The sequence below is a fragment of the Myotis myotis genome, unplaced genomic scaffold (genome assembly GCF_014108235.1).
Source record: "Myotis myotis isolate mMyoMyo1 unplaced genomic scaffold, mMyoMyo1.p scaffold_m19_p_6, whole genome shotgun sequence".
In the NCBI taxonomy this organism is placed as follows: domain Eukaryota; kingdom Metazoa; phylum Chordata; class Mammalia; order Chiroptera; family Vespertilionidae; genus Myotis; species Myotis myotis.
The window spans coordinates 73121414-73145623 of record NW_023416368.1 but is presented as its reverse complement, the minus strand read 5'-3'; the positions used below and the strand labels follow the sequence as shown (position 1 = coordinate 73145623).

At 38.8% G+C, this 24210-nt stretch overlaps 1 protein-coding gene across 2 annotated transcripts in view; it reads left to right on the top strand.

Moving 5' to 3' along the window:
* Nucleotides 1–24210, top strand: part of GLRA3 (glycine receptor alpha 3) — a 128718-nt gene that overhangs the window by 25462 nt on the left and 79046 nt on the right. For both annotated transcript variants that reach the window (XM_036314887.1, XM_036314888.1), the window contains exons 2-3: nt 130–257; nt 10755–10822. In XM_036314887.1, the coding sequence (XP_036170780.1) occupies nt 130–257; nt 10755–10822 (196 nt within the window). The remainder of the gene's footprint in view (nt 1–129; nt 258–10754; nt 10823–24210) is intronic.

Below are 24210 nucleotides of genomic sequence, written 5' to 3'. Positions count from 1 at the left end.
AAAGCTTTCCTTTTTGTTTTCAGAAATATTTTTGTTTATCATATTAATTTTATATTTGTAGGTAACAATTGTTAGGAAGGTGGGTTTTTTTTTGTAAAATCTATGGTGTATTTTTTTTCTTATTTTTAGTTTGGTTGCAACAAAGGAAACAAATAGTGCAAGATCTAGAAGTGCTCCAATGTCACCTTCTGACTTTCTGGATAAATTAATGGGGAGGACATCAGGGTATGATGCAAGAATCAGACCCAATTTTAAAGGTAATTGTTCTGCTTTCTACTGTATATTAAATGTGTTTTATTTTTTTTAAATTAAAAATATATTATTTATTGATTTCAGAGAAGATGGGAGAGGGAGAGATAGAAACATCAATGATGAGAGAGAATCATTGATCGGCACGCCCCCTACTGGGGATCCAGCCCACAACCCTGGCATATGCCCTGACCAGAATTGAACCAGTGACCTCTTAGTTCCTGGAAAGGAATCTCAACCTCTGAGCCACCCCTAGCTGGGCATGAAATCTATTTTAAGTGTGATTAAACAAGATACATTTAAAAATTGATTCCACCAAAAATTCTGAAAATATAAAATATTCTCACTAACTACAATGGAATATTCTCACTAACTGGAATGAAAGCTTCTTGGAGCTGACAATAATGCTCCCATATTTTAAATCTTCCACAGCAGGATTTTGTATATTGTGGAGAATCATATCGTTGTTGAATTTATGAACTGGGGAAGGGTCTGGATAGGTAAAGCCACTGATAACATTTAAAAAATTATTCTACCTACCAAATGTTTTACCTAAATTTATAGGAAAGAATTTTAAGGGGTACCATATTCAAATAAAAATGAGAAATTTCAGCATCATGAGGATATTTTACAAAAGCAGTATCCTCCTATGCAAATTTATCTTTAATAATATTACTGCTTATGCTGGCATTGTGTCATTCTCCAAAATAATTCTCTCCCTCTTTAAAAACAAAAAGAAATCTGATTTCTTCTATCGTCTGTCTCAAACATACTCCCACTCATACCCTTCATCCTTATTTGTTTCCTCTAGGTTTAAGGAGACTTGCTTAGATTTGTCCTCTAATCACTCTTGGACATGACATAGTGTCCTGGGTATTCTTTGGGAATGTTTAGGAGCGTTTTAATTCTGTAATTGTATTATGGTCTATTCACAGTCCTCTTTATCCTAAACCATTTCCTTGAATGTGAAGTTATAGGGGTAGGTGGTGTCACAGGTTGCTAGGCAGATACTATTTTGTATGCTTAGTTGTTTGTTTTATTTATGAAAATAGAGAAAACCATGTACCTGAACTTGGCAAACATTAAATTGTCTAAAGATATTAGTGATGAAAAGGAGCAGCTTCTTGCCTCAACAATCCTTATGCACAGTTCTACTTCTTCTTTTTTTATATATATATTTTATTGATTTTTTACAGAGAGGAAGGGAGAGAGATAGAGAGTTAGAAACATTGATGGGAGAGAAACATCGATCAGCTGCCTCCTGCACATCTCCCACTGGGGATGTGCCCGCAACCTAGGTACATGCCCTTGACCGGAATCGAACCTGGGACCCCTCAGTCCGCAGGCCGACGCTCTATCCACTGAACCAAACCGGCTTCGGCACAGTTCTACTTTTTGAAGTAAACACTCCAAAAGTAAAATTGGTTAATTTCTGGTGAAATATGTCTGATTGCTTTCTGGGACTTTTACAAACAAGGCATTATGAGATGCCTTTGCACTAACTAGACTGCTAATTTAATGCCTCCATTCTTACATTCCACATTTTCTGTTTCCCCTTTCTGCACAATCATCTCTTTTCTTCCTGCAGGGACAATTATGTTAATTCATCTTAGCTCTCTTTAAGCCCCTGGTTTTCTTATAGAGTATTGAAGAAAAACACTGCATAGTTCAGGAAGGATTGAGTTGATGTGCCTGGGTGCTAAGACAGGTTTAGTCTCTCTCTCTCTCTCTCTCTCTCTCTCTCTCTCTCTCTCTCTCTCTCTCTCTCTCTCTCTTTAGGGAGATGGTTTTCTGTTGCTTCTCTCTCTGGAAAGGCAAATCTGACAGAGACATCATTGCCCTGGCCAGCGCGCTGCTTTTAGTGAGTGCTGAGTGCTGATGAGGCTTTGGTCTGAGCTCCTCCAGATGCCAAAACAGAGAAGGCTTTAGTTTTGAGTGTTGTCATGGAGCCTGTTTTTCCCAATCAGAAAAGTTATTTCCCCTCCTTTTTTTTTTTTACCTTCTTACAAACAGGAGATGACTAAGTTCTGAGGATCTGATGCACAGCACTGTAACTACAGTTAATAGCACTGCATTATATACTTGCAAGTTGCTAAAAGAGGAGATTAAATGTTCTCACTACAAAAAAAAAGTAATTTTGTGCTGTGATGGAGCTGTTAGCTAATGCTGTGGTGTAATCATACTGTGATATGGAAGTGAATCAAATCAACACATTGTGTACCTTAAACGTGCACAATATTATATGTCAATTATCTATATATATAAAAGCCAAAGTGACTGTTAGGACCAAATCACCAGAACGACCGGTCGACAGGTCGCTATGATGTGCACTGACCACCAGGGGGCAGACGCTCAATGTAGGAGCTGCCCCCTGGTGATCAGTGCACTCCCACAGTCAACTTCCCGTGGTCCCTCCCCCTGGCCCACTGCGATTGGCTCCAACTGGGACTGGGCGAGATGGCCCCAATTGGCCCCGATCACCAGCCAGGCCCAGGGACCCCACCTGTGCACGAATTCGTGCACCAGGCCTCTAGTATCTCAATAAAGTTAGAAAAAGAAGACAAAAAGTCAGCACTAGTTAATAGAACCATACTATTTCCAATCACCTTAATAAACTATGTTCGCAAAACTAAAACCAAAAAGTTATTTCCATTCCTTCAAAAATGCTATAGGGCTAAACCCCAGGACTACCCCTGCCCTACAGGAATATGGATGGGAGTCAGGGAGCTTTCTGAGACAGGTGCCTGTGGTTTCTCCCTACAGACCCTTGCAGCTCCTCACTTCCTTTCCTATAGATGACCTTAAGCTTTGTGCCTCCCTGGGTCATTCTTTTTTATTATTAAATTTATTGGTGTGATAGTGGTAAATAAAATTACATAGGTCTCAAGTATACAATTCTATGATACATTATCTGTATATTGCATTGTGTGGCCACCACCTGAAGTCAATCTTCTTCTGTCACCATATACTTGTCCCCTTTACCCTTTACTACTCCCCTTCCCCTTCCCTCTGGTAACCACTATAGTACTGTCTATGTCTATGAGTCTCTGTTTGTTGACTTGTCTTGTTTGTTTATTTCTTACTTTCAGTCATATCCCACATATAAGTGAAATCATGCTTTTTCTGTCTGCCTATTTCCACCTAAAAAAAATCTGAAAACATTTATTCACAAAGATATGTGCACTTCTATGTTCACTGCGGCATTATTTATAGTAAACATGATATGGAAGCAACCTAAGTGCCTGTCACTATATCAGATAAAGGAGATGTGGCACATGTATACAATGGAATACTACACAGCCGTAAGAAAGGATGGAATACTGCCATTTGTGACAACATGAATGGATGTTGAGAATATCATGCTAAGTGAAATAAGTCAGACAAAAAAAAACAAACTCAAGATCCTTGGGTCATTCTTAGCCCATTAGCTCCCTTCTCCATGTAGTCCTAACCTACATTTATTTTAGGCTTTGCTCTGTTTTCTTCTTCCTTTTATATTTTGTCATTAAACTGAAGATGAATTTCTACCCATTCTCTTTGGTATTAGATGTTTGTTTCATTTTTATTTGGTAATAAAAATTTTATGTCTTCAGAGAGAAAGAAAACTGTTTAATCCCCCTCTTGAAATAGAAGCGTCCAGGAGTCCTTTGGTATTAGAAGCCTATAAAAGTACATCCATAGATGATAAAATATTATTTCACAGACTACCAGCTTTTTCTGAATTTTATTTCTTTCCTTTGATCCTCTTGTTTGGGCCCTCAGTTGATCTTTGACAACCCTTGAGTCTAATTTGGATCCAGGCAGAAAGTACTCAGTGGGCAATTACCTGATTATGTCTTCCTCCCAAACACTGACTGCATTTTTTTCATTCTATCTCCAGTGACCTTTATCTAGAAATAACATTGTTTGCCTTCCAATGTCTTTGTGGTTTATGTCTTTTCATCTGTAATAGTTCTCTATATTAATCCCTTTCTCCCACATCACAAATTCTGTTTTTAAACAGTCATTTCTGCTAAAATGCATTCTATCCACAGAATGGCATGTGTACCAGTACTCATTTCCTGCCTGTATTTTTTTTTCAGTGAAAGTGTTTACATTTTAACTATTTATATCTACCCAGACACTGTTATTCTTGAATATAATTCACAATTAACTTTTAAAGGCATGTCTTCGACTTGCATTTTTACATGGTATATGGACCTTTTACCAAGAAGAATCTCTAATAATAAGGCTTTCTAAAATTGTAGATGTGCACCTGGAATATTCATAGATTTAGATTCTGCTTTTTATATTTTTAGGTTTTCTTTTATTTTATTTTTAATGTATACTTTCTGTAGTAGTTATGTGTGTGTGTTTTTTTCACTTCTAAACACTCTCAAACTAACAGAAGATTTGCAAATATTACACTTAGCTATTTTCCCCCAAAACTCCTTGAAAGTAAGTTGTTGACCTGGTGCCCCAATACTTGAGTGTATCATATAAACGAGAACATTCTTCTAAATAGCCACCATCTACCCATCAAAACAAGCAAATTAACGTGGATGTATTGTTACCACCTAATTTGTGGACCCCACTCAAATTTTATCAATTCTTTGAATAATGGCTTCATTGCAAATGAAACAATTTGGAAATAAAATTGATCTAGAATAAATCTTGTATTTTATTCATCATTTATCACATTGTCTCCTTTAATCTGAACCTGAAGATTATTCTTTCTATAACTGTCATGATGTAGGCACTTAAAAAAATATTATCCCTCTACTGAACAGAATGTACCTCAGTTTGCATTAGTCTAATGTTTTCTCATGAATTGGTTTAGGTACTACATCTTGACAGACATATCACAGAAGTGACGCTATGTTCTTATCAGATGGTGGATCATCTTAATTTTTACTATGACTGGTGGTATTTACTTTAATTGGTTAGGTTGATGCTTTCCAGGATATATCTTTATACATATACATATATGCATAAATACACATATATACATACAAACACACACATATGCATATTCATATATATTAATTTACATCTTAATATTTACTTCTGTATTTTTTAAATATATTTTTATTAATTTCAGAGAAGAAGGGAGAGGGAGAGAAAGATAGAAACATCAATGATGAGAATCATTGACCAGCTGCCTCCTGCACGCCCCCTACTGGGGATTGAGCCCACAACCCAGGCATTTGTCCTTGACATGAATCAAATCTGGGACCCTTCAGTCTGCAGGCCGATGCTCTATCCACCAAACCAAACTGGCTAGGGTAATTCTTTATCTACTGAAAACCATGAGTTCACATTGATATTTCCAATCCCATGGGTTTATTCTAGTTTCTGAGTTTCCATATTTTAACTTCCTCATCTGATAGTAAGAAACCTGGCTCCCATTATCCTTCATATAATCCTGATATTGATCAATACATAATGAATCTCCCTTGTCAGCTGCCATTTCCTCTCCTGCACAGTGCCCTGGGGTCCTGTTCAGTCTCACTCTCCACGCCTGGATGTCCCCATGTGGACACTGTCCTTACCCTTCTCTGGTTCTAATTACCCACACCAGGCTGCATCACTATGGCAACATTCTTCTCACTCACTCTGGCTCCGTCATCCCATGCTATGTAATCCTTCTCCAAGGATGTCCTTCTCATCCTGTGTAGGTTATCACACTCCTGCAGCCAGCCCCAGCATGGGAGCCTTATTTACTCTGCTCAACTGAATGGCTTTAGGACTAGAAAAGGGATAAGGGAAGGGCAAAATGACCTGAATCCTATTTTTCTCACATAATTTTAAAACCTTTTTAAAGTATCTAACAAGTAGTTTATAATCTGGATTTAAAGTAATCAAATATGTGTTTGTTAATTAAAAAATAAAATATCTCTTTGTGACATCACTACATAAAATATATATGTATTCAATATAAAAAAAACTCACTACACATAATTTTTGATAGTTCATCTTTTAATTGCATTCTTTGTCTTTAAAAAGGCTGAGGCTTCAATACAGCATTATGCCAAGAATTACTTAGAGTCATTTTAATAACCATTTGGGCTCTTATTTGTCCCTTTGTTTCCTCTTGGTCTGCCCAGTGAACAATTTCTCCAATGTGCATGGCAATAATATAATTGTCTAGGCTTTGCATTGGCCTTTGCCATTTTGCCTTTATCCACCTCTGAACTTAAAAGCCATGTTCTACTTCTTTAAGAAACATTTAGAAGAAAACATACTGCTAAAAACATCTGCAACTAGTGTCATTTGCTTTTCAGGCCAAAGATGGCTAATGTAATGAACAATTTAATAGCACAATTTGCCATATGGATGGTATAGCAGTTATTTGCTCTGTTGCTAAACATAGCAGTGTGTTAGATGAATATTACAGCTTTCACACTGGCATGGAAAAGAAGCAGATTGGCCAAGGACTGCTGAAACAGGTGCTCTCTGTAGTGGCAATAGAAGATTAACAATCTTCTCAGAGCTTCATTCTCTACATAATTTTTGAGTTATACATATCCATAGCTAGGGTAGAAAGACTACTTCAAGATTCCTGCCCTGAACTGACATAGATCAGAGCTTCCAGTGTAGAATACAGTGCTTTATAAACATGATAGTACTATATCCATTTCATTCCCTATAATACCTTTCCACTGTCACTGTTCTTGATCAGAGCCACTCCATTTCCAATCTGTATTATTACAATAAATCCCTAACTATTGTCTCTGTTTCTAAGCTTTTGCTATCCATTCAACCATTCGCCATGTTGTCTTGGTTCACCACACTCCCATGGTCAAGAATCTGTAATGGCTCCCTCATGTGCATTAAGTCAGCATCAAATACCTTGGTGTCACACTGAAAAGGTTCCATGACCTGGGGCAAAGCTATTTTAAGAACAATGGTTTTTATTTCCAAATTGTTTCATACTGAAGTATGTTTTAAAATAAAATGATTTCTATACAAGTGAAATATCTATATATCAATACAGATGTATATATCTTTCAAGTGAGTCTCTGCTCTATTTTTAAAATTTGGAATTAAGGTTTGGTGCCTGAATCCACTCACCTTTCTTTCTGCTGAAGAAGAGACTATTGTATAGAATAAAACCCTAATATGCAAATCGACCAAATGGAAGAACAACTGGTCACTATGATGTGCATTGACCACCAGGGGGCAGATGCTCAATGAAGGAGTCGCCCCCTGGTGGTCAGTGCACTCCCACAGGGGGAGCGTCGCTCAGCCAGAAGCTGGGCTTGCCAGTGGGCTCATGACTGGTGAGTGCAGCAGCGGTGGATAGAGTCTCTCCCACCTCCACACGGGGAGTGGGCCTAAGCCAGCAGGCAGACATCCCCTTAGGGGTCCTGGACTGCAAGAGGGTGCAGGCTGGGCTGAGCCCCCCCCCCCACCCCAGTGCAAGAATGGGGACCAAATAGCATTTATGTATGCTCTAATAACCAGGTGATGAACACATCTGGTAACTGATGGATTAAACAATAAAGCTCAGGCCTGATATCACTGTGATTTGCTTTACTACCACATGAAATTTAGATTTGGAAACAAAGCCGACTTTCTGCTTTTAAAAAGAGCATTTTGCATCTGATTGAAGGCATGTTGGAGGGGCAAGGGTTGGAATCCTTCATATAACGTGAATCATTAAGTTCCCAAATAATAGTGAAAGCCTCGATTAGTCACTTCTTTGATCATTACTCGTCTGTGGGTACATGTTATTTTCCTTATTGTACTTATTGGCTTTACTATTCAAGCCTTGGGTCAATGTGAGATACCAGTTTCACATTTTAAGGAGAATACAAATATATCAGAGGAATCCTCTTAACATAGGACTTAATACCACTGCTTTCACTCTCAGTGCCAAATGGGTAAAGTGATATCTATGAATCAGATAGCACAGTATATGGAAGCAAGTGGTAGTCAATAATTTAATGATTTATATTCATTTCTACCCTGCTAGAAGATAATTTCTCTGTGTCCTCTTCAATTTGGTGTGCACAGGTTTTATGTATTTAGTAAAAGGATGAATAAATGGGTCTGACAAAATAAAATTCTTGGCTTTATGATGAATATTAAATCAGGCACTTACAGGGGCCTTCTAGAATGGTGGAGTGAGTATCTTTGTAAATTCACTTCTCCAAAAAAAGCAACAAGCCCTAGTCCATATGGCTCAGTGGATAGAGCATCAGCCCTCAGACTAAAGGGTCCCAGGTTCAGTTCTGGTCAAGGGCAGGTACCTTGGTTGCAGATTCAATCTACTCCTGATCCCAGTCAGGGCATGTGCAGGAGGCAACCAATAGTTTCTTATTGATGTTTCTCTCTTTTTGTCTCTCCCCCTCCCTTCCACTCTCTCTAAAAATCAATGGAAAACTATCCTCAGGTGAGAATAAACAATAACAACAAAAAAGCAACCAAAACAGTGGCAAAACTGTCATAATTAACCTTTAGAACTCTCAGAGTTAACCAAAAGCCTGAAACACTGTGAAGATGCTAATGAAAGAAAAACTGATGAGTTTCTCCTAAGGACAAAGGGAATTTAAATATGGCCCCGCTCCCCAGGTTCCCAGTAGCCTTGAAAACCAGCCACATCTCCACCACAGAAGCTGTAAAACCCAGCAGCCTGGCAGCTCTTAGAGGGCAGACCAGATCTGGAGCTCCACAGGAAGGCGATACCCAGAACTATGTTGTTGTTGGACCTTCTGGCTCTTACTCAAGAGTGCCATTCAGAGGGCTTGTCGTTATTTTATTTTACCGGGGAACTCCCTCAGTGGGAAAATTCTATCATCAGGGCATTTGTGGCAAACGATCACAGGAAATCACAAGTTGGGCAAACAAGAGCTTGAACAAAAATTTTAGGAGATTTGGGAAATGAAATGCCCATAGGCAGCTTTGAAAAGTTCTGATATGTTCTTGTGGCTCTAGAGGCTACTCACATGTGTAGGGCTGGATGTGTTTCCAGAAAAGTTCTAGGAGGACCCCAGTCTCTCACCTCTGGCTGACCTGAGACCCTGTGCAAGCAGGAAGTGAAGTTACCTTAAACATGAACATCAGAGACATGCCTCTGGTAAAGCAGGTAAAGCATGAACATCAGAGACATGCCTCCAAACAAACACAAAGTCCCTTGGCAAAGGGTGGGAGAGTTATTCATTGAGGAAATCTCGGATGACTCATTTGTTGACCAGTAAACTCACGGAGCAGTAAACTCATTGGCTGCACATTCTAGGGGAATACAGACTTTACAGTATTAGTCCAGGTAAGTCATTAAACAAGAAACAGCAATAAGAAACACCAGCCCTGGCTGGTGTGGCTCAGTTATTTGGGTGTCCTCCATTCATGGAAAGGTTGCAGGTTCAATTCTGGTTAGGGCACAGCCCTCGGTAGGGGGCGTTCAGTAGGCAACAGATTAATGTTTTGATGTCTTGCTCTCACATTGATATTTCTCTCTCTAAAACTCAATTTTAAAAATATTTTATAAAAAAGTAAAAGAGCCCTGGCTGGCTTGGTTCGGTGGATAGAGCGTCGGCCTGCAGACTGAAGGGTCCCAGGTTCGATTCCGGCCGAGGGCACATGCCTGGGTTGCGGGCTCAATCCCCAGTGGGGGGTGGTCAGGAGGCAGTGGATCAATGATTCTCTCATCATTGATGTTTCTATCTCTCTTTCATTCTCCCTTCCTCTCTGAAATCAATAAAGAAATATATATATATTTTTTATTTTTATTTTTTAAGTAAAAGAAACACCAGCAATGACAAAACACAGTCGGGTGGAAGCGGGAGGTCTGGTTTCCAGAACCGACAAATATTTTCTAAAGTACCCACATTTTTTTAAAAAAGTATGTAACAAGTCCTTTGGTTGATCTCTTAACCCCTCAACCCCCGCCTTCCCTCATAGGCTGGACAGTCTGTTCGATGCTTCTATGACTCTGGCTCTATTTTTGTTCATCAAATTTATGTTGTTCATTATAATCCACAAATGAGTGAGATCATGTGATATTTAGCATGCATATGAGCATAACCAGTGGACAGAGACAGGGGAGGTGGGGAGGGCATGTGCTGGGGGGTGAGGGTGGTCCGGAAGAGGTCACTGGGGGGGAAAAGGAGACTTATCTAATACTTTAAACAATAAAGAATTTGAATAAAAACTATGTGACATGCAAAGAAACAGGAAAATACGGTCCATACATGTGGGAAAACATCAGTAGAAACTCTGCTTTAGAGGCTCAGATGTTGGACTTACTAAATATGCAGAGCCTTTAGAGATGTCTGCATCATGGAGACAGACAAAAGAGGTTAACAACGGACCAGCATCAGTGTTCAAGGGAGACCAGGAACTGTGATTTGTGATCCAGATTATTTCACAGAATGATTGCCTTCAATCTGAAGCATCTGTGTGTATACATATATTAAAAATATTCTTTAAAAAAAAAAACTATTAATGAGAAGCATGAAATTATTTGAAAATATTTTGGATAAGTACCTAAATAGTCCTTATGTTGTAATCTCTGTTTTCAGGTCCTCCAGTTAATGTCACATGCAACATATTCATAAACAGCTTTGGCTCTATTGCTGAGACAACCATGGTAGGCATGTTTCCTTTGTAATAACTTTCATACCAAAGTAATTGATAGTCACATTAATGGCAATTTTTCTGCTAATGTTATTTAATTTAAAGCCAAAATTAACATAATGAGATTTTAAAGGATAAAATTAATGGTGTAATTAAATTGTAATCAACTGCAAGTAAAAATGTTTCATTTAGAGATGGTATATTGTAGAATAAGTGTAAGTGAAAACGAGATTGGTTTTTCACACTTCAGGAATTAAGTACCAAATCTCAAATAAAAATAAAATTCTATCATGTGACTTATTTATTTCTTTATAATGTTTTTTAGTAACCAGATATAAGCATAGCAATAAACAATTCATGTTTAATTATTTTATATACTTATAAATGTATTCATAATTTTGTTTTAAATATTCTATTTGATTACTTTTTTCAAATAAGTATAGTATTGTCTCCAACATCATAAATATTTTGCAAACAATAGTGTATGCTTTAACTAAACTTGCTGAATAAAGACTTCATTACCATGTAATTGAGAACATTTTACATAATTATTAAAGTAAAAAATATATTATTATAGGACAGATTTATTTTGTTTTGAATTTCATAACTTTCTCTAGAGATCATGTAGCTCTTCTTTGTCTTGTAGCCTTTACTGTGCACTTTAGCTAAAATAAAATGCAGACATAGGCACATGAATCACTGCATATCTATAAAAGTGTCTAGCAGGCAACTTTTTAAAATTGAAAGTATGTATGGTGGTTCTTAAATTACCTAGAATTATACTCCATCTCTAAATTTAACAAGTATAATTTGCATTAATTTTCAAAGTTGATTTTAGCTAAAATAGGATATGAAATACTTCAAGATTTATTAGCTTCCAAAACCATTAAGTAGAGAATTATGCTCATGCTCACTTTCTATATCTCAGAATGATTTGATAGCGAATTTCTAAGGAAAAGTAATCTAATATACAAATGATTTTGTGGGGGAGAGGAGTGTATGTATGTGTGTGCGTGCATGTGTGTGCATGTGTGTGCGTGTGTGTGCGTGTGTGTAGAGGATCTCTCTCAACAGGGAGAGACTGTTCAGGCACCATCTAAACAAATGGTCTTTTCATCATGTATGTAATATATAGCCATTTAGCAGCACCTCTGTGGTTTTATTTAAACATTAAAAGCATCAGTGGAAAAAAAAACTGACTTCACATATTTGGGCATTATATAGAATTATTTTAACTATAGTATATAATTAACATTAATGTGAGTGTCTGTGTTTGTGCAAACACAGAGAACATGCACATATTTGCTTGTATAATCACCATGTATTTCTGGTGCAATTCTGACCCTAAAGTGACTGTAGTTCTGTTTCAGACCCCTGGAATTTGGTTGAATATCTGGCCAATTTATATCCTGCAATTGTACATAACCACTCCAAATCATCCTTATATATAAAAAGCCAGGGACCATCATGACTGAAACAACTGGACGGACTACTGAACAGCCTGCTGCGTGGGGCAACCAGGCCGGTGAGGGGGGTGGGGGGCAGTGAGGGATGACCAAATGACTGAACAGCAGACTGCATGAGGTGATCAGGCCAGCTGGGGGGCCAGTGAGGGGCAACCAGGCCGGGGGGGGGGGGAGTTGGGGGCAATCAGGCAGGCAGGGGGGGCAGTTAGGGGCAATCAGGCAGGCAGGCAGATGAGCAGTTAGGAGCCAGCAGTCCAGGATTGTGAGAAGGATTTCCGAGGGATCCTGGATTGGAGAGGGTGCAGGCTGGGCTGAGGGGACCGAATTTTATGTACCAGGTCTCTAGTAGTAAAGATAAAGGAATCTCTGCTGGCTTTTTTTTCTATATAGACTCTCCAAATTGTATTTCTAGCCCTGGCAACTTTCTCATTTTAATTGCTACTATATACACTGTACAATCCTGAAAACCTGGAAAATATGTTTATGCTTCCTCTTTTGCAAGATCATTTCCACAAAATACTTTTGATGGCAATAGTCAGAAAGGTTTACAGCCTTACTTATCCTTGTGGTGTGGAGGAAGGGAGTTAGAAACAAGAGGAGACATAGCCAGATTTCCTTATTAAATCTGAAAGGTTCTCAGATTCCTGAGGGCCTCTGCTTTTTATGATATATACATTAGTCTACCACCAAATGGTTATAAGCACTAAGTGATTATAACAGACAATCTATAGATGACTACACCAGCTAAATTTCTTACCTTTAATCATTTTGGACAGATTTCCTTTATAGAATAGTATCATACATAAAGCTTGATACTGTTCTATACATTCTCACAGTGACCCTCACACAGTTTTATTTCTTCCCTTCTTTAGTGTAGAAATTCCTTTCAGCCTTACATATTCCATCATAATGGATTTTCTTTGAAATAATTTTTAGACTCTATTATTCTCCTTTTCAGAGTCCCAAGCAGCGTCAGTGAACATTAATTAAATACTCCAGAGGTTAATTATTATAAAATAAACTAAGAATTATAAAATTGAGATGTCCACATTGGTATCTTTCTTTTTAGTCTTCCAAACCCCAGACTCAATCATTGTAAAATATTTTAATGGCATCAGACAGATTAGCTACAATATGGTGTCCCTCTTTATAGGAATAGAGAAAATTTGAACTTGTTATTTTATTTCTATCTTAAGAATCATAAAATATTTTGCTACCACTTGATCAAATTAATGTAATTTAATCTTAGTTCCCACCATCACAGCTCTACAAACTAAACTTTATGCCATTGTTTTATTTGCATAATATTGCTTAATTTTTATAAGCATATGAATATATTTTTAAACATTCTCATTTCTTAGGCAAATGTAGTTTACTTTTTATAATACAATAAACTAATTCATTTAAGATAACATATTAAAATTAAGAGGAAAGAATTTTAATTTACCTATAATCTTTAATGAATAACTTTATATCTGAGAACTTATATCTCAAATAGAACTAAATAATTCTCCCAATTTACATATATCTGCCTAACAAAGTTCTTAACTGTTTTTAATGTTTTTATTGACCAAATATATTAAGCTCCCTCTGATGATCTAGTCTCCATTATATTTCTCCCCATTTTAAAATCCAGCTTTAGTCCCATTTGAGGTAATTATTTGATTCTTGAGAAAGTTTCTCTAGTAGATATTTTTTATTCTAGCCATTTTCTAAAAGCTAAGTAATTTTAAAAATTAAGAAATTCAAATTTGAACATATTTTGTATCTTTTTGCACCAAAATTTTCAAATATTTATGTGCATTTTTAATAGTATAAACTCAAATTTTTTAACTGTTAAACTCATCCTTTCCCAATATTTCTCTAACTTATTATAGTGCCAAATATTCTCACTTTGAGTACAGTTTTATTATTCTCAACATATTGTCATCAAATTTTTTTCTATAGCCGAAACCAGTTTGGCTCAGTGGATAGAGCGTCGGCCTACAGACTGAAAGGTCCCAGGTTCGATTCCGGTCAAGGGCATGTACCTTGGTTGTGGGCACATCCCCAGTAGGAGATGTGCAGGAGGCAGCTGATCGATGTTTCTAACTCTCTATCTCTTTCCCTTCCTCTCTGTAAAAAATCAATAAAATATATATAAAAAAATTTTTTTTCTATAAGTATTATGGGAACTCTAGACTTCCCTATTTCCCTCACATTTGAGTTGTGTGTCATTGTATATAATGAGCTTCTCTAAGGCCTTACTCAGCCTCCATTATTCCAAGTTTACATTCTTCTTAAGCAGAAAATGATTTAACAACTATTGGAAACCATAGTTCTTAAAAAATTTAAATAAAGCTGGTTTACCATCACTGGGGTCATTTTCTTTCCTGTTGATGACAGAGGCATGTCTATTTTGTCTTTTAAACCTGCGGAGACCAAAAGAGCTCAGGAGTGTTTTTATTGCTTCTATGAAGGGAAGCTTAAGATCTCCACATTAAGTGACACTTACTAGTAAGTGAAAAACACTCCTGCAAACCTGTGATGAATTGTGGATAAGGCTTATATGCCAGGATGAAAACATTTGTAAGTTGCATTTAAAAAACAACAACAAAACACCTCATATATGTGTATGTAGTACTTTGGGTGTGTATATATAGCAGTATTTAAAAATGGATAAATTGGCTGAATCTTCTATCTTCAGAAAACAGATGGCTCTCCATCTTGTTACCAATAAAATTAGAGAATTGCTCTGCTATGTGCTTTAAGTCAATATTTTCTCATTGAACCATTACTTTTCACCAGTTCCCTTAGAATAAAGTACTTTTCTAAAATAAAAAAAAAATAAAAAAACAGGTGAGCTATTTTGGTATAAGAGTGTTTTAGGTGCCTGTATACAGCAATGTGTGGTGGGGTTGGGTGAGAGTATCTTGAGGGTCAGTTTGAGCTCATAGAATTGCTCAAACTCTACAGTGTTTCAATTGTCCACACAAATGATAGGTGCATATATGATGATGACAAGCTTTTTTTTAATGCTACTTTATTTGGTTGTGTTAGGATAACATTTAATTCCTTGTACTGATTTCTCAAATAGACTCCATTGACATTCTATAATTTTAATCCAATTTACCTTCAAGTTCTATCTTAAAAAAATACTTTGTTTAAATACATGGGCATTTTATTTAATTTTTTTGTAATTATAGGCTCCATAGAGCAGCAATCCACTCTGATATGTTCATCACTAAACATTAACAACCAGGAGAATTCTCAGAACAAAGTTGCTCTTAAGTATATATTGTGAAATACTCAAACACACACATGCATATCCTGGCTAACAAAGAATATTTTTTCCAAAAAGAGAACTTTGCTATTGTGTCCTTGACACAAGTGGATAAACTCTATTTTTCCTGCTTTGTCATATGGTCTGTTTTTGCAGTTCTGAGTCCTGGTCACTGACTTAAATTGGTGCTACAGTCTCTAAAATATGAGCTAAGTATCTAATTGTACGATCTTATGAGTACTGCTAATATTGCCCAGATGGATTTGGCTTTTTAATTCAAATCTTCACATGTAATTTTATAATCTTTCCTCAAAAAGTGTTTGCTCTTTTAGCTATATTGATAGAGAGATAAATTCATTAAAAGCACTAAAATTTTGTATGGATAGTTCTCTAAGATAAGAAATTAGAACTCCTATTACATAGTGCTTATGATCTTTGAAGAATAATGTTTAAAAATAAAATATTATGATGCAATTATTTCAGGTATCAACTAGATTTTACAGTAATGGCTTTTTTTTTCATGATAATTGAAAGGAAATGTGTGTAATTTAAAGGGAAGTCCATCTTTTCTGTCCTTTTGTAACCTTTCCCCAAAATAAGTTGGTCCATTGTATCTATTACCATTGAGTTTAAGTTCTTGTAAAAGTGCATTCATTTTATGAGTGCCATAATAGTGTTCAGGGACTATTCCTGTGTAATTTATATTTCTAGATTTAAACATGTTAATGTAGCAGATGATGAGATAGATGCTATTCCACTTCCTTTTAGAATAGCCTGAAAGCATCCTGCTATCCTTTTAATAGTAAGATTATGTCTGTTAAGATCTTTGCCCCACTGTCTTATTCTTGTTAAGATCTTTGCCCCACTGTCTTATTATTCTTACTTTGAGTAATAGGTAAAACCTAGCCAAATATAACGATGACATTGGTCTGGAAGATTTTTTAATTTCAAGCATGAGTAACTGGCGACTGGCTGTCTGAATGTGTTCTGAACTATCCTTATAAGCATGAATCAGAAACAGGGCACATTTATGGGAAAGGTTGCAGAAAGACAGGTATGCATGAAGGTTACACATCCTGGTGACCCCATCAAAAAGGTGAATAAATCTCAACCTGGTGCCGTCGTCCCCGGGGCCATCTTTTTAATCTCTGGCTCTCAAAAAGAAACTCTGCAGATCCTGTTCACACAGGTGCAATTTCTGATCAAGCATATCACAAAGGATAAAATTGTTTACTTGTGCTGCGGTGTCATGGTGTCATTAAAACAAACAAGATGTGTAAAAGCATATTTCCAGTTCTATTGGGGGAAAGTGCCGAGGAGAAATGGATGCTGATGACAACAGGAAGAAAAGTGTCTGGGGAGGAGGGAGTTGTCAGGCACATATTTCTGTATCTTCTCTTCTTTATTGGACCATGTGTCTATGTAGAGTTTTCTTTCATTCTAGCTAAGTCAATTGAAAGGTTAATTGTATTTTGTTTAGGTATTTGAAACATTTGAGTTGGAAAACAATGAGGAAGATTATAGGGCTGATTATAGTGTCAAAGACATATGTCACTTAGTGCAACCCTCCTCTTTCTACCTTCTGGAAAGCTAGTGCCAAGTGATTGTTATCTGCACGTGGTCCTCTCAAGAGGAAGACAGGATATAGCATTCACTGTTGCCAGATCAATTAAGCATGTTTGTTGGCCACCTACCATGACACAGATGTGATCTGATGATTGTGAATGGTTCCTAGCAATGGTGCTCATCTTCGTGGAATTTATCATCCTGCACCTTTTCCTCTGAGAATTTGCTTTTCTGAAAGAATACACTCCAAAATGTAATTTCAAGCTCTACCGAGAAAATGGGCAGCGAGATGGGGAATTGTGTTCTGCAAGATGATTGGCATTAGTCATAATTTGTTCCTTACTCATGGATTTAACATGTCAATTAGTGTTAAGTACGCGGCAATCAATTAAAATTGCAAATAGCTCTTCAGCTGTGATGCTGAATTTCTGACTGATAAATGAGTGAACATTAACACCAGTTAGAGGACGCATTTCTGTGGCTGCGATAAAACTAGCAGCCTGTCTACAAAACAAGCCACCCTAACCATGCTTCAGATGCGCTCAAACAAGCCAGATTGACAGGGATCTGGGCTGTGCCACAAGCGCCCTGTCAAATAGAACAGTTGCAGGCAAAAGAGTTAAGCAGTCCTGCTGCTTAGGTATTCAGTTAGAAAATGGAAAATTCCTATTTGACATATATATATATTTATATTTATATTTATATATATATATATATATATATATTTATATATAAATATATAAATATATAAATATAAATATATATATATATATATATAATTTTTTTTAGAGGCCCAGTGCACAAAATTTGTGCATGGGGGGGTGGGGCAGTCCTTCAGCCCAGCTCGCACCCTCTCCAATCCAGGACCCCTGTGGGATTGGGCCTAAACTGGCAGTCGGTCATCCCTCTCGCAATCCGGGACCACTGGCTCCTAAATGCTCACCTGCCTGCCTGCCTGCCTGATGCCCCTAACTGTTCCCCTGCCTGCCTGATTGCCCCTAACCACCTCTGCCTGCCTGCCTGGTCACCCCTAACTGCCCTCCCCTGCCAGCCTGATTGCCCCTAACTGCCTCTGCCTCTGCTCTTGCCACTGTGGCTTTGTCCAGAAGGAGGTCCAGAAGGATGTCCAGAAGACGCCTGGTCTAATTAGCATATTACCCTTTTATTAGTATATCCTATCTAATAAAAGAGAAACATGGTAATTAGCCGTACCTCTGCTACCCTTCCCATTGGCTAATCAGGGTGATATGCAAATTAACTGCCAGCCAAGATGGCGGCCAGAAGCCAGGCAGCTTGAAGCGAACATGAGGCTTGCTTGCTTCAGTGATGAAGGACTCCAACATTCCCCGCCTGCCTCTGCCGGCCTCTGAGCTTGCAGTTTGAAACATTGTTATAAATATAGAAGCTAAACAAAACCCCAGAAACCTGCTTTCAGCCAGCTTGGATCTCAGAGCTGGAGTTGAAACAGTGTTTCAATTATAGAACCCAAACAAACCAGATACCTGCTTTCAGCAGCAGAGGCCTCAGAGCTGGAGCCAAGCCTCAGAGCTAAAGCTGGTCCAGAAAAAAAAAGAAAAAAAGGAGTGGTTGGGAGCTTCAGTCACCCACCAGCCTGAAAACAGCCCTCAGCCCTTCACCCAGACTGGCCAGGCACCCAAGAGGGACCCCCACCCTGGTCCAGGACACCCTTCAGGGCAAACCAGCCGGCCCCCACCCGTGCACCAGGCCTCTATCCTATATAGTAAAAGGGTAATATGCCTTCCAGCACCGGGATCAGCGGAGCTGCGAGGCCTGCCGGCACTGATATCAGCGTGACATGGGGCAGCGCCCAAACCCCCTGATCGCCCTGCGGCTCTGTGTGGGACAGGGTGCAGCACCCCAACCCCCTGATCGGCCCTGCTCTGTGGGTGATAGAGGGCGGTGCCCCAACCGCCCCCCACAGGCCCTGGTCTGCGTGTTACGTGGTAGAGCCATAACCTCCCCATCGGCCCTGCCCTGAGTGTGATAGGGTGCGGCATCCCAACCCCCTGATTGGCCCTGCTCTGTGTGTGACAGGGGGTGGTGCCCCAACTCCCCTATTGGCCCTACTCTGTGAGTGACGGGGGGAGCTCCCTAACCCCCTGATGGGCCCTGCTCTGTGCATGACAGGGGGCAGTGCCCCAACCCCCTGATTGGCCCTGCTCTGCACGTGACAGGGGGTGGCGCTGCAACCTCCCCATTGACCCTGCCTTGAGTGTGACAGGGGGCAGTGCCCCAACCCCCCAATCAACCCTGCTCTGAGCGTGACTGAGGGTGGCATCGCAACCTCCCAATCCGCCCTGCTCTGTGCATGACAGGGGGCAGCACCCCAACTCCCCAATCGGCCCTGCTCTGAGCCCGACCAGGGGCTGCACCTAGGGATTGGGCCTGCCCTCTGCCACCCAGGAGCAGGCCTAAGCCAGCAGGTTGTTATAGACTGTGAGAGGACAGAGGCCGGGCTGAGGGACCCCCCCTCCCCCCCGAGTGCACAAATTTTTGTGCACCAGGCCTCTCTCTCTCTCTCTCTCTCTCTCTCTCTCTCTCTCTCTATATATATATATATATATATATATATATATATATATATATGTGTGTGTGTGTGTGTGTGTGTGTGTGTGTGTGTGTGTGTTTAGTACTTCAAGTTTAGTACTTTTTGTTTTAAAAATATAAGAAAGATGGTTTTTCTCTCGATCTCATCAAGGAGGCTTGAGAACAAACTATTTGCTTTATGGAGAGTATGAGAAAACCGACTTATTAGCACATATGTACTACTATAATCTACACCGTCTTCTTAAAACTCTCCTTAGGACTTTCTTGGACTATTGCCAGCACTCCAGAGACTAGCTAAAGCCCAAGACAAATAATCCTGCCACAAAGGTCTCTTTAGGTTTAATTCACAAAAATCAGCTTATAACATATATCAACATTAAGCAGATAAACTGAACATATTCACAGATAAGTCCTGGGCAACCTTTATCTGTGAAACCCATTCCATTTATGTACAGGTGATAATGAAGACTTATTTTTCTTCTCAGGGTAGGGAAGACATTTGGGAGTTCTTGCTTCTTCCAGCCCTTACTGGAATTCTTCTCTCCACAGACTTTCAGAATTAGTGAAGAATTCCTCTCTACTTTCCCCTAACAGAATTCTCATCTCCTCTCTCCACTGGAGTTGCCTCCATCCCCCTAATGGTATTAGGCAGGGATGTGGCTTCACTTACAGACTTCCAGGAATCCAGGGGCCTGGCATGCGACTCTCCCCCAGAAGTAATAAGAGAACAGCCAGACCCCTCTCTAAGCTGATAAGATTTAACCCATTTCTTTGGTGGGAGCCATTTTGTTTGCTTTAGGTTGTTCTTTTACTGTTTTTTGTTTTGTTTTGTTTTGTTTTTTGTTTTTTCTAGAGTCATTTCTTATCCTCATTAGGGCTTCCTGGGGTTTCTGCTCACACAGTCTTTTGACAATCATTTACCATTTTAATATACCTTGTATAATACATTTGTTAAACACTTATCCCAGAAGCAGCTACTAAAAAGGCTAAACATTTTTCTTTCTTAATTGAATTTATTGGGATGAAATTGGTTAACCAAATTATATAGTTTTCAGGTATACAATTCTATAACACAGCACCTATATATTGTATTGTGTGTTCACTACCCAATGTCAAGTCTCCTTTCATCACCATTAATCCCCTCTATATCTTCTACATCCCTCTCCCCCTTTTCCCTCTGGTAATCACCATACTCTTGCTTTTGTCTATAAGTTTCTTTTTTATTTTTATTTTTCTTAATCCTCATTTTTTTCACCCAGCCCCAGAGGCTGAAAATTTTTATTCTAAATATATTTCACTCTTTATCATGCTTTAACTTGCTCTAAAGATAATTGCTATTCCTCATCCATGCACTATAAAATTAAATATGATTAATCAAAACTTGACAGCAGAAGTGAATATGCTCTGCATTCCTTTTTTGCTTTAGTTTTCTCTAAGGCAGTGTTTCTCAACCATTTTTTTTTTCATTATGCCTCGCTAAGGAGTCTTTTTTGACATTTTTTCCCCTAATTGCCCTCTCCATGAAGTTTTAATACTTCCTCTATAGTGTATATCTGTTTATATACTCTATGTAGATCTTTGAATTATACATATAAGGAGTAAGATATTTTTCACCCACCGAGAACCAATTATTGCTCTCTTGGGAAAAATATTGTTCTATCTGAGAATGTGCTCTCCAAAGTACATATTTATAGGGATGCTCCTGAGTACACTTGCCCAAGGCCAATATTTCTATCCTCATTGCTTGGTAGCATATGGAACAACAGGAGAAAATAGGTCAGAAGCACTGGGTATTCTTAGGGAAAAGAGATATATTTTATGCCCTCTAGCTATTTGCAAAACTATTCATACATGTGGACTGGAGACTAAATTATATTCTCTCTTTATTAACATATGAATATCTTCCTTTTTATAAGATGTTATTTTCCAAACTTTATGTGTGCCCCCTCCCCCCCACACACACCTATACTAACTGCAAGTACATTCAGATGTGTTTCAAATTTATTTTCCATGTTTGACACAAGGGCCAGATTTGTTTCCTTTTCTGCTTCTGTGATAATATTAATGTTTTCATTTTACTCATATAACCAGCATTGCATCATATCTTCCACTATTTGATAAAACCATTCTCAAAATGATTTCCCATGGAGTTCATCCTCAAACCTGGCCCAGTGGCAACAAATTTTTATGAAATACACATAATGCATAAGATATTACTATCATGGCTTAGCCAGAGGAATGTCCTGTAAAGGTGTAGTTTACTAAAAAATCGGTCAATAGATGATAGATAGATAGATAGATAGATAGATAGATAGATAGATAGATAGATAGATAGATAGATAGATGATGGATGATAGATAGATGATAGATAGATAGATAGATAGATAGATAGATAGATAGATAGATAGAGAGATAGATAGAGAGATAGAGAGATAGATAGAGAGATAGAGAGATAGATAAGCTTCTCTTTTTCCTTGTTAAGGTTGTATAAGAGTAATTTTTTTACCAAGAAGAAACTGTGTCTCAGGTAGATTCCTGAGAGGGAAAGTTCTTCACAGGACATTTTTAAGAACTTCCTGAAAACTTCACCAAGAACTTGAAGGTCAACCCGTCTATTAGTAAAGCTTCCAGGAGAGAGATGCCAGGGCCCAGACACCTGGCCTCTGCTTGTTCCCATTCCCACCCCCATAAACCAGGATATGGCTTGGTGGTACTATTTTCAAAAACATGCTGCAGGTTACAGATGCTTGGAGTTTTACAAATCCTCCCAAGTCTTATCATTCCAATACTAGAAATTTCACTCTCTCCCATTTGGACCCTAACATTCACATATGTCACCCTGCAAGTGAGGGAATATAATGCACTTTTTAGTTTCGTAGCCCAGAGGGCCATCCTTTGACTCTAATTTTCAACCATACAATCCTTACCCCTAAAGCTACAGAAGCTACTCTTTGAGAAAAATCATGACAAATCCCTGGCTCTCCAGCCATACCTTAACCTACCAATTTAAATTTCTGAGCTGGATATTTTTTTCTTTTAACTCCCAGTATAGACAAAAGCAGGCAGCTCACTTCTCATTTCTTGAATCCTTTATGCCTATGGCATTATATTTTGCTATGGACTTTTAGCACTTGGTCTGCAAAATGATATACTTCACTTTAGATGGTCATAGGTAAAAATTTTCGTAAATATCACCACTGGTTTCTATGCACTACTAGTGTTCTCTCCTTCAAGGATTGAAATATACATGACCTTCAAAGACAAGCAGGCCAAACAGTCCATGGTTCTCATTCTTGCAGCTTACCACTGGTGACAAATGGTGGTCCAGCTGGTGTTCAGTGGCTGGAAGAGAAACTACTTCACTGCCCTGGCATGTGTGGCTCAGTTTGTTGGAATGCCATCCCTTGCACCAGAAGGTCATGGTTCAATTCCTGGTCAGGGCACATACCTGGGTTTTGGGTTCGATCCCTCCTACCGTCAATGTTCCTCCTTCTCTTCCTCCTCCTCCTCCTCCTCCTCCTCCTCCTCCTCCTCCTCCTCTTCCTCCTCCTCCTCTTCCTCCTCCTCCTCCTCCTCCTCCTCCTCCTCCTCCTCCTCCTCCTCCTCCTCCTCCTCCTCCTCCTCCTCCTCCTCCTCCTCCTCCTTTCCCCTTTCTAAAAATCTATGAAAACATCTCCTTCAGATGCATGGTGAGGGATTAAAAAAAAGAAAGAAGTCTGGGCTCGAGCTGTCGGGTCTAAGTTAACATCAAGCTCCAAAAGAGAAGAGCTTGATTATGTTTCCTTTTGATCAAACGATCTGTTAATTTAAGAGGTAGGTTATCTACCCCACATACAGTCAACATGCAAAGGTGATGCAAGCCTAGGATAACTGCAATAGACACTCCCATTTAAAAAGTGAGTGGGGATGAGCCCTAGCAGGTTTGATTCAGGGGATACAGCGCCGGCCCATGGACTGAAGGGTCCCAAGTTTGATTCCAGCCAGGGGCACATGCCTGGGTTGCGGACTTGATCCCCAATGTGGGGCATGAGGGGGGCAGCCAATCAATGATTCCCTCTCATTATTAAGGTTTCTATCTCTTTCTCCCTCTCCCTTCCTTGCTGATGGTGTTTCTACCAATTGAATTCTCTTACCATTTCTGTGGGCTTCCTATGTGTGTTACCATTTTGTGAGCTTCTCTACCTTGGACTGGAAGTTAAGATTCTGTGTGAAAACACTCTTGAAATGCATAGAAACCTTTTGCTCTGGTTGAGAAAATTTATGAAGTAACTTTTCAATCTTCTGAACTATATACAGGGGTTTCACAGCCATACCCTTGAGATGTTTACCCTGAGTCCATTAAAATGGTGAGATTTTGCTTGGAATCTCCTTAGCCAAATACAATAGTCCATTAGTTGCATTTTCTATTTCCCACATTATTGAGATGACAGTGTTGCCAAACTTTCTGCCACCACAAAACAAAGGTGTTGGGGGTTTTTTTGTTTTGTTTTTTTTCCATCCTCTAATGATAATTTCCTCCTCATCCTTTCAGCTATGCCC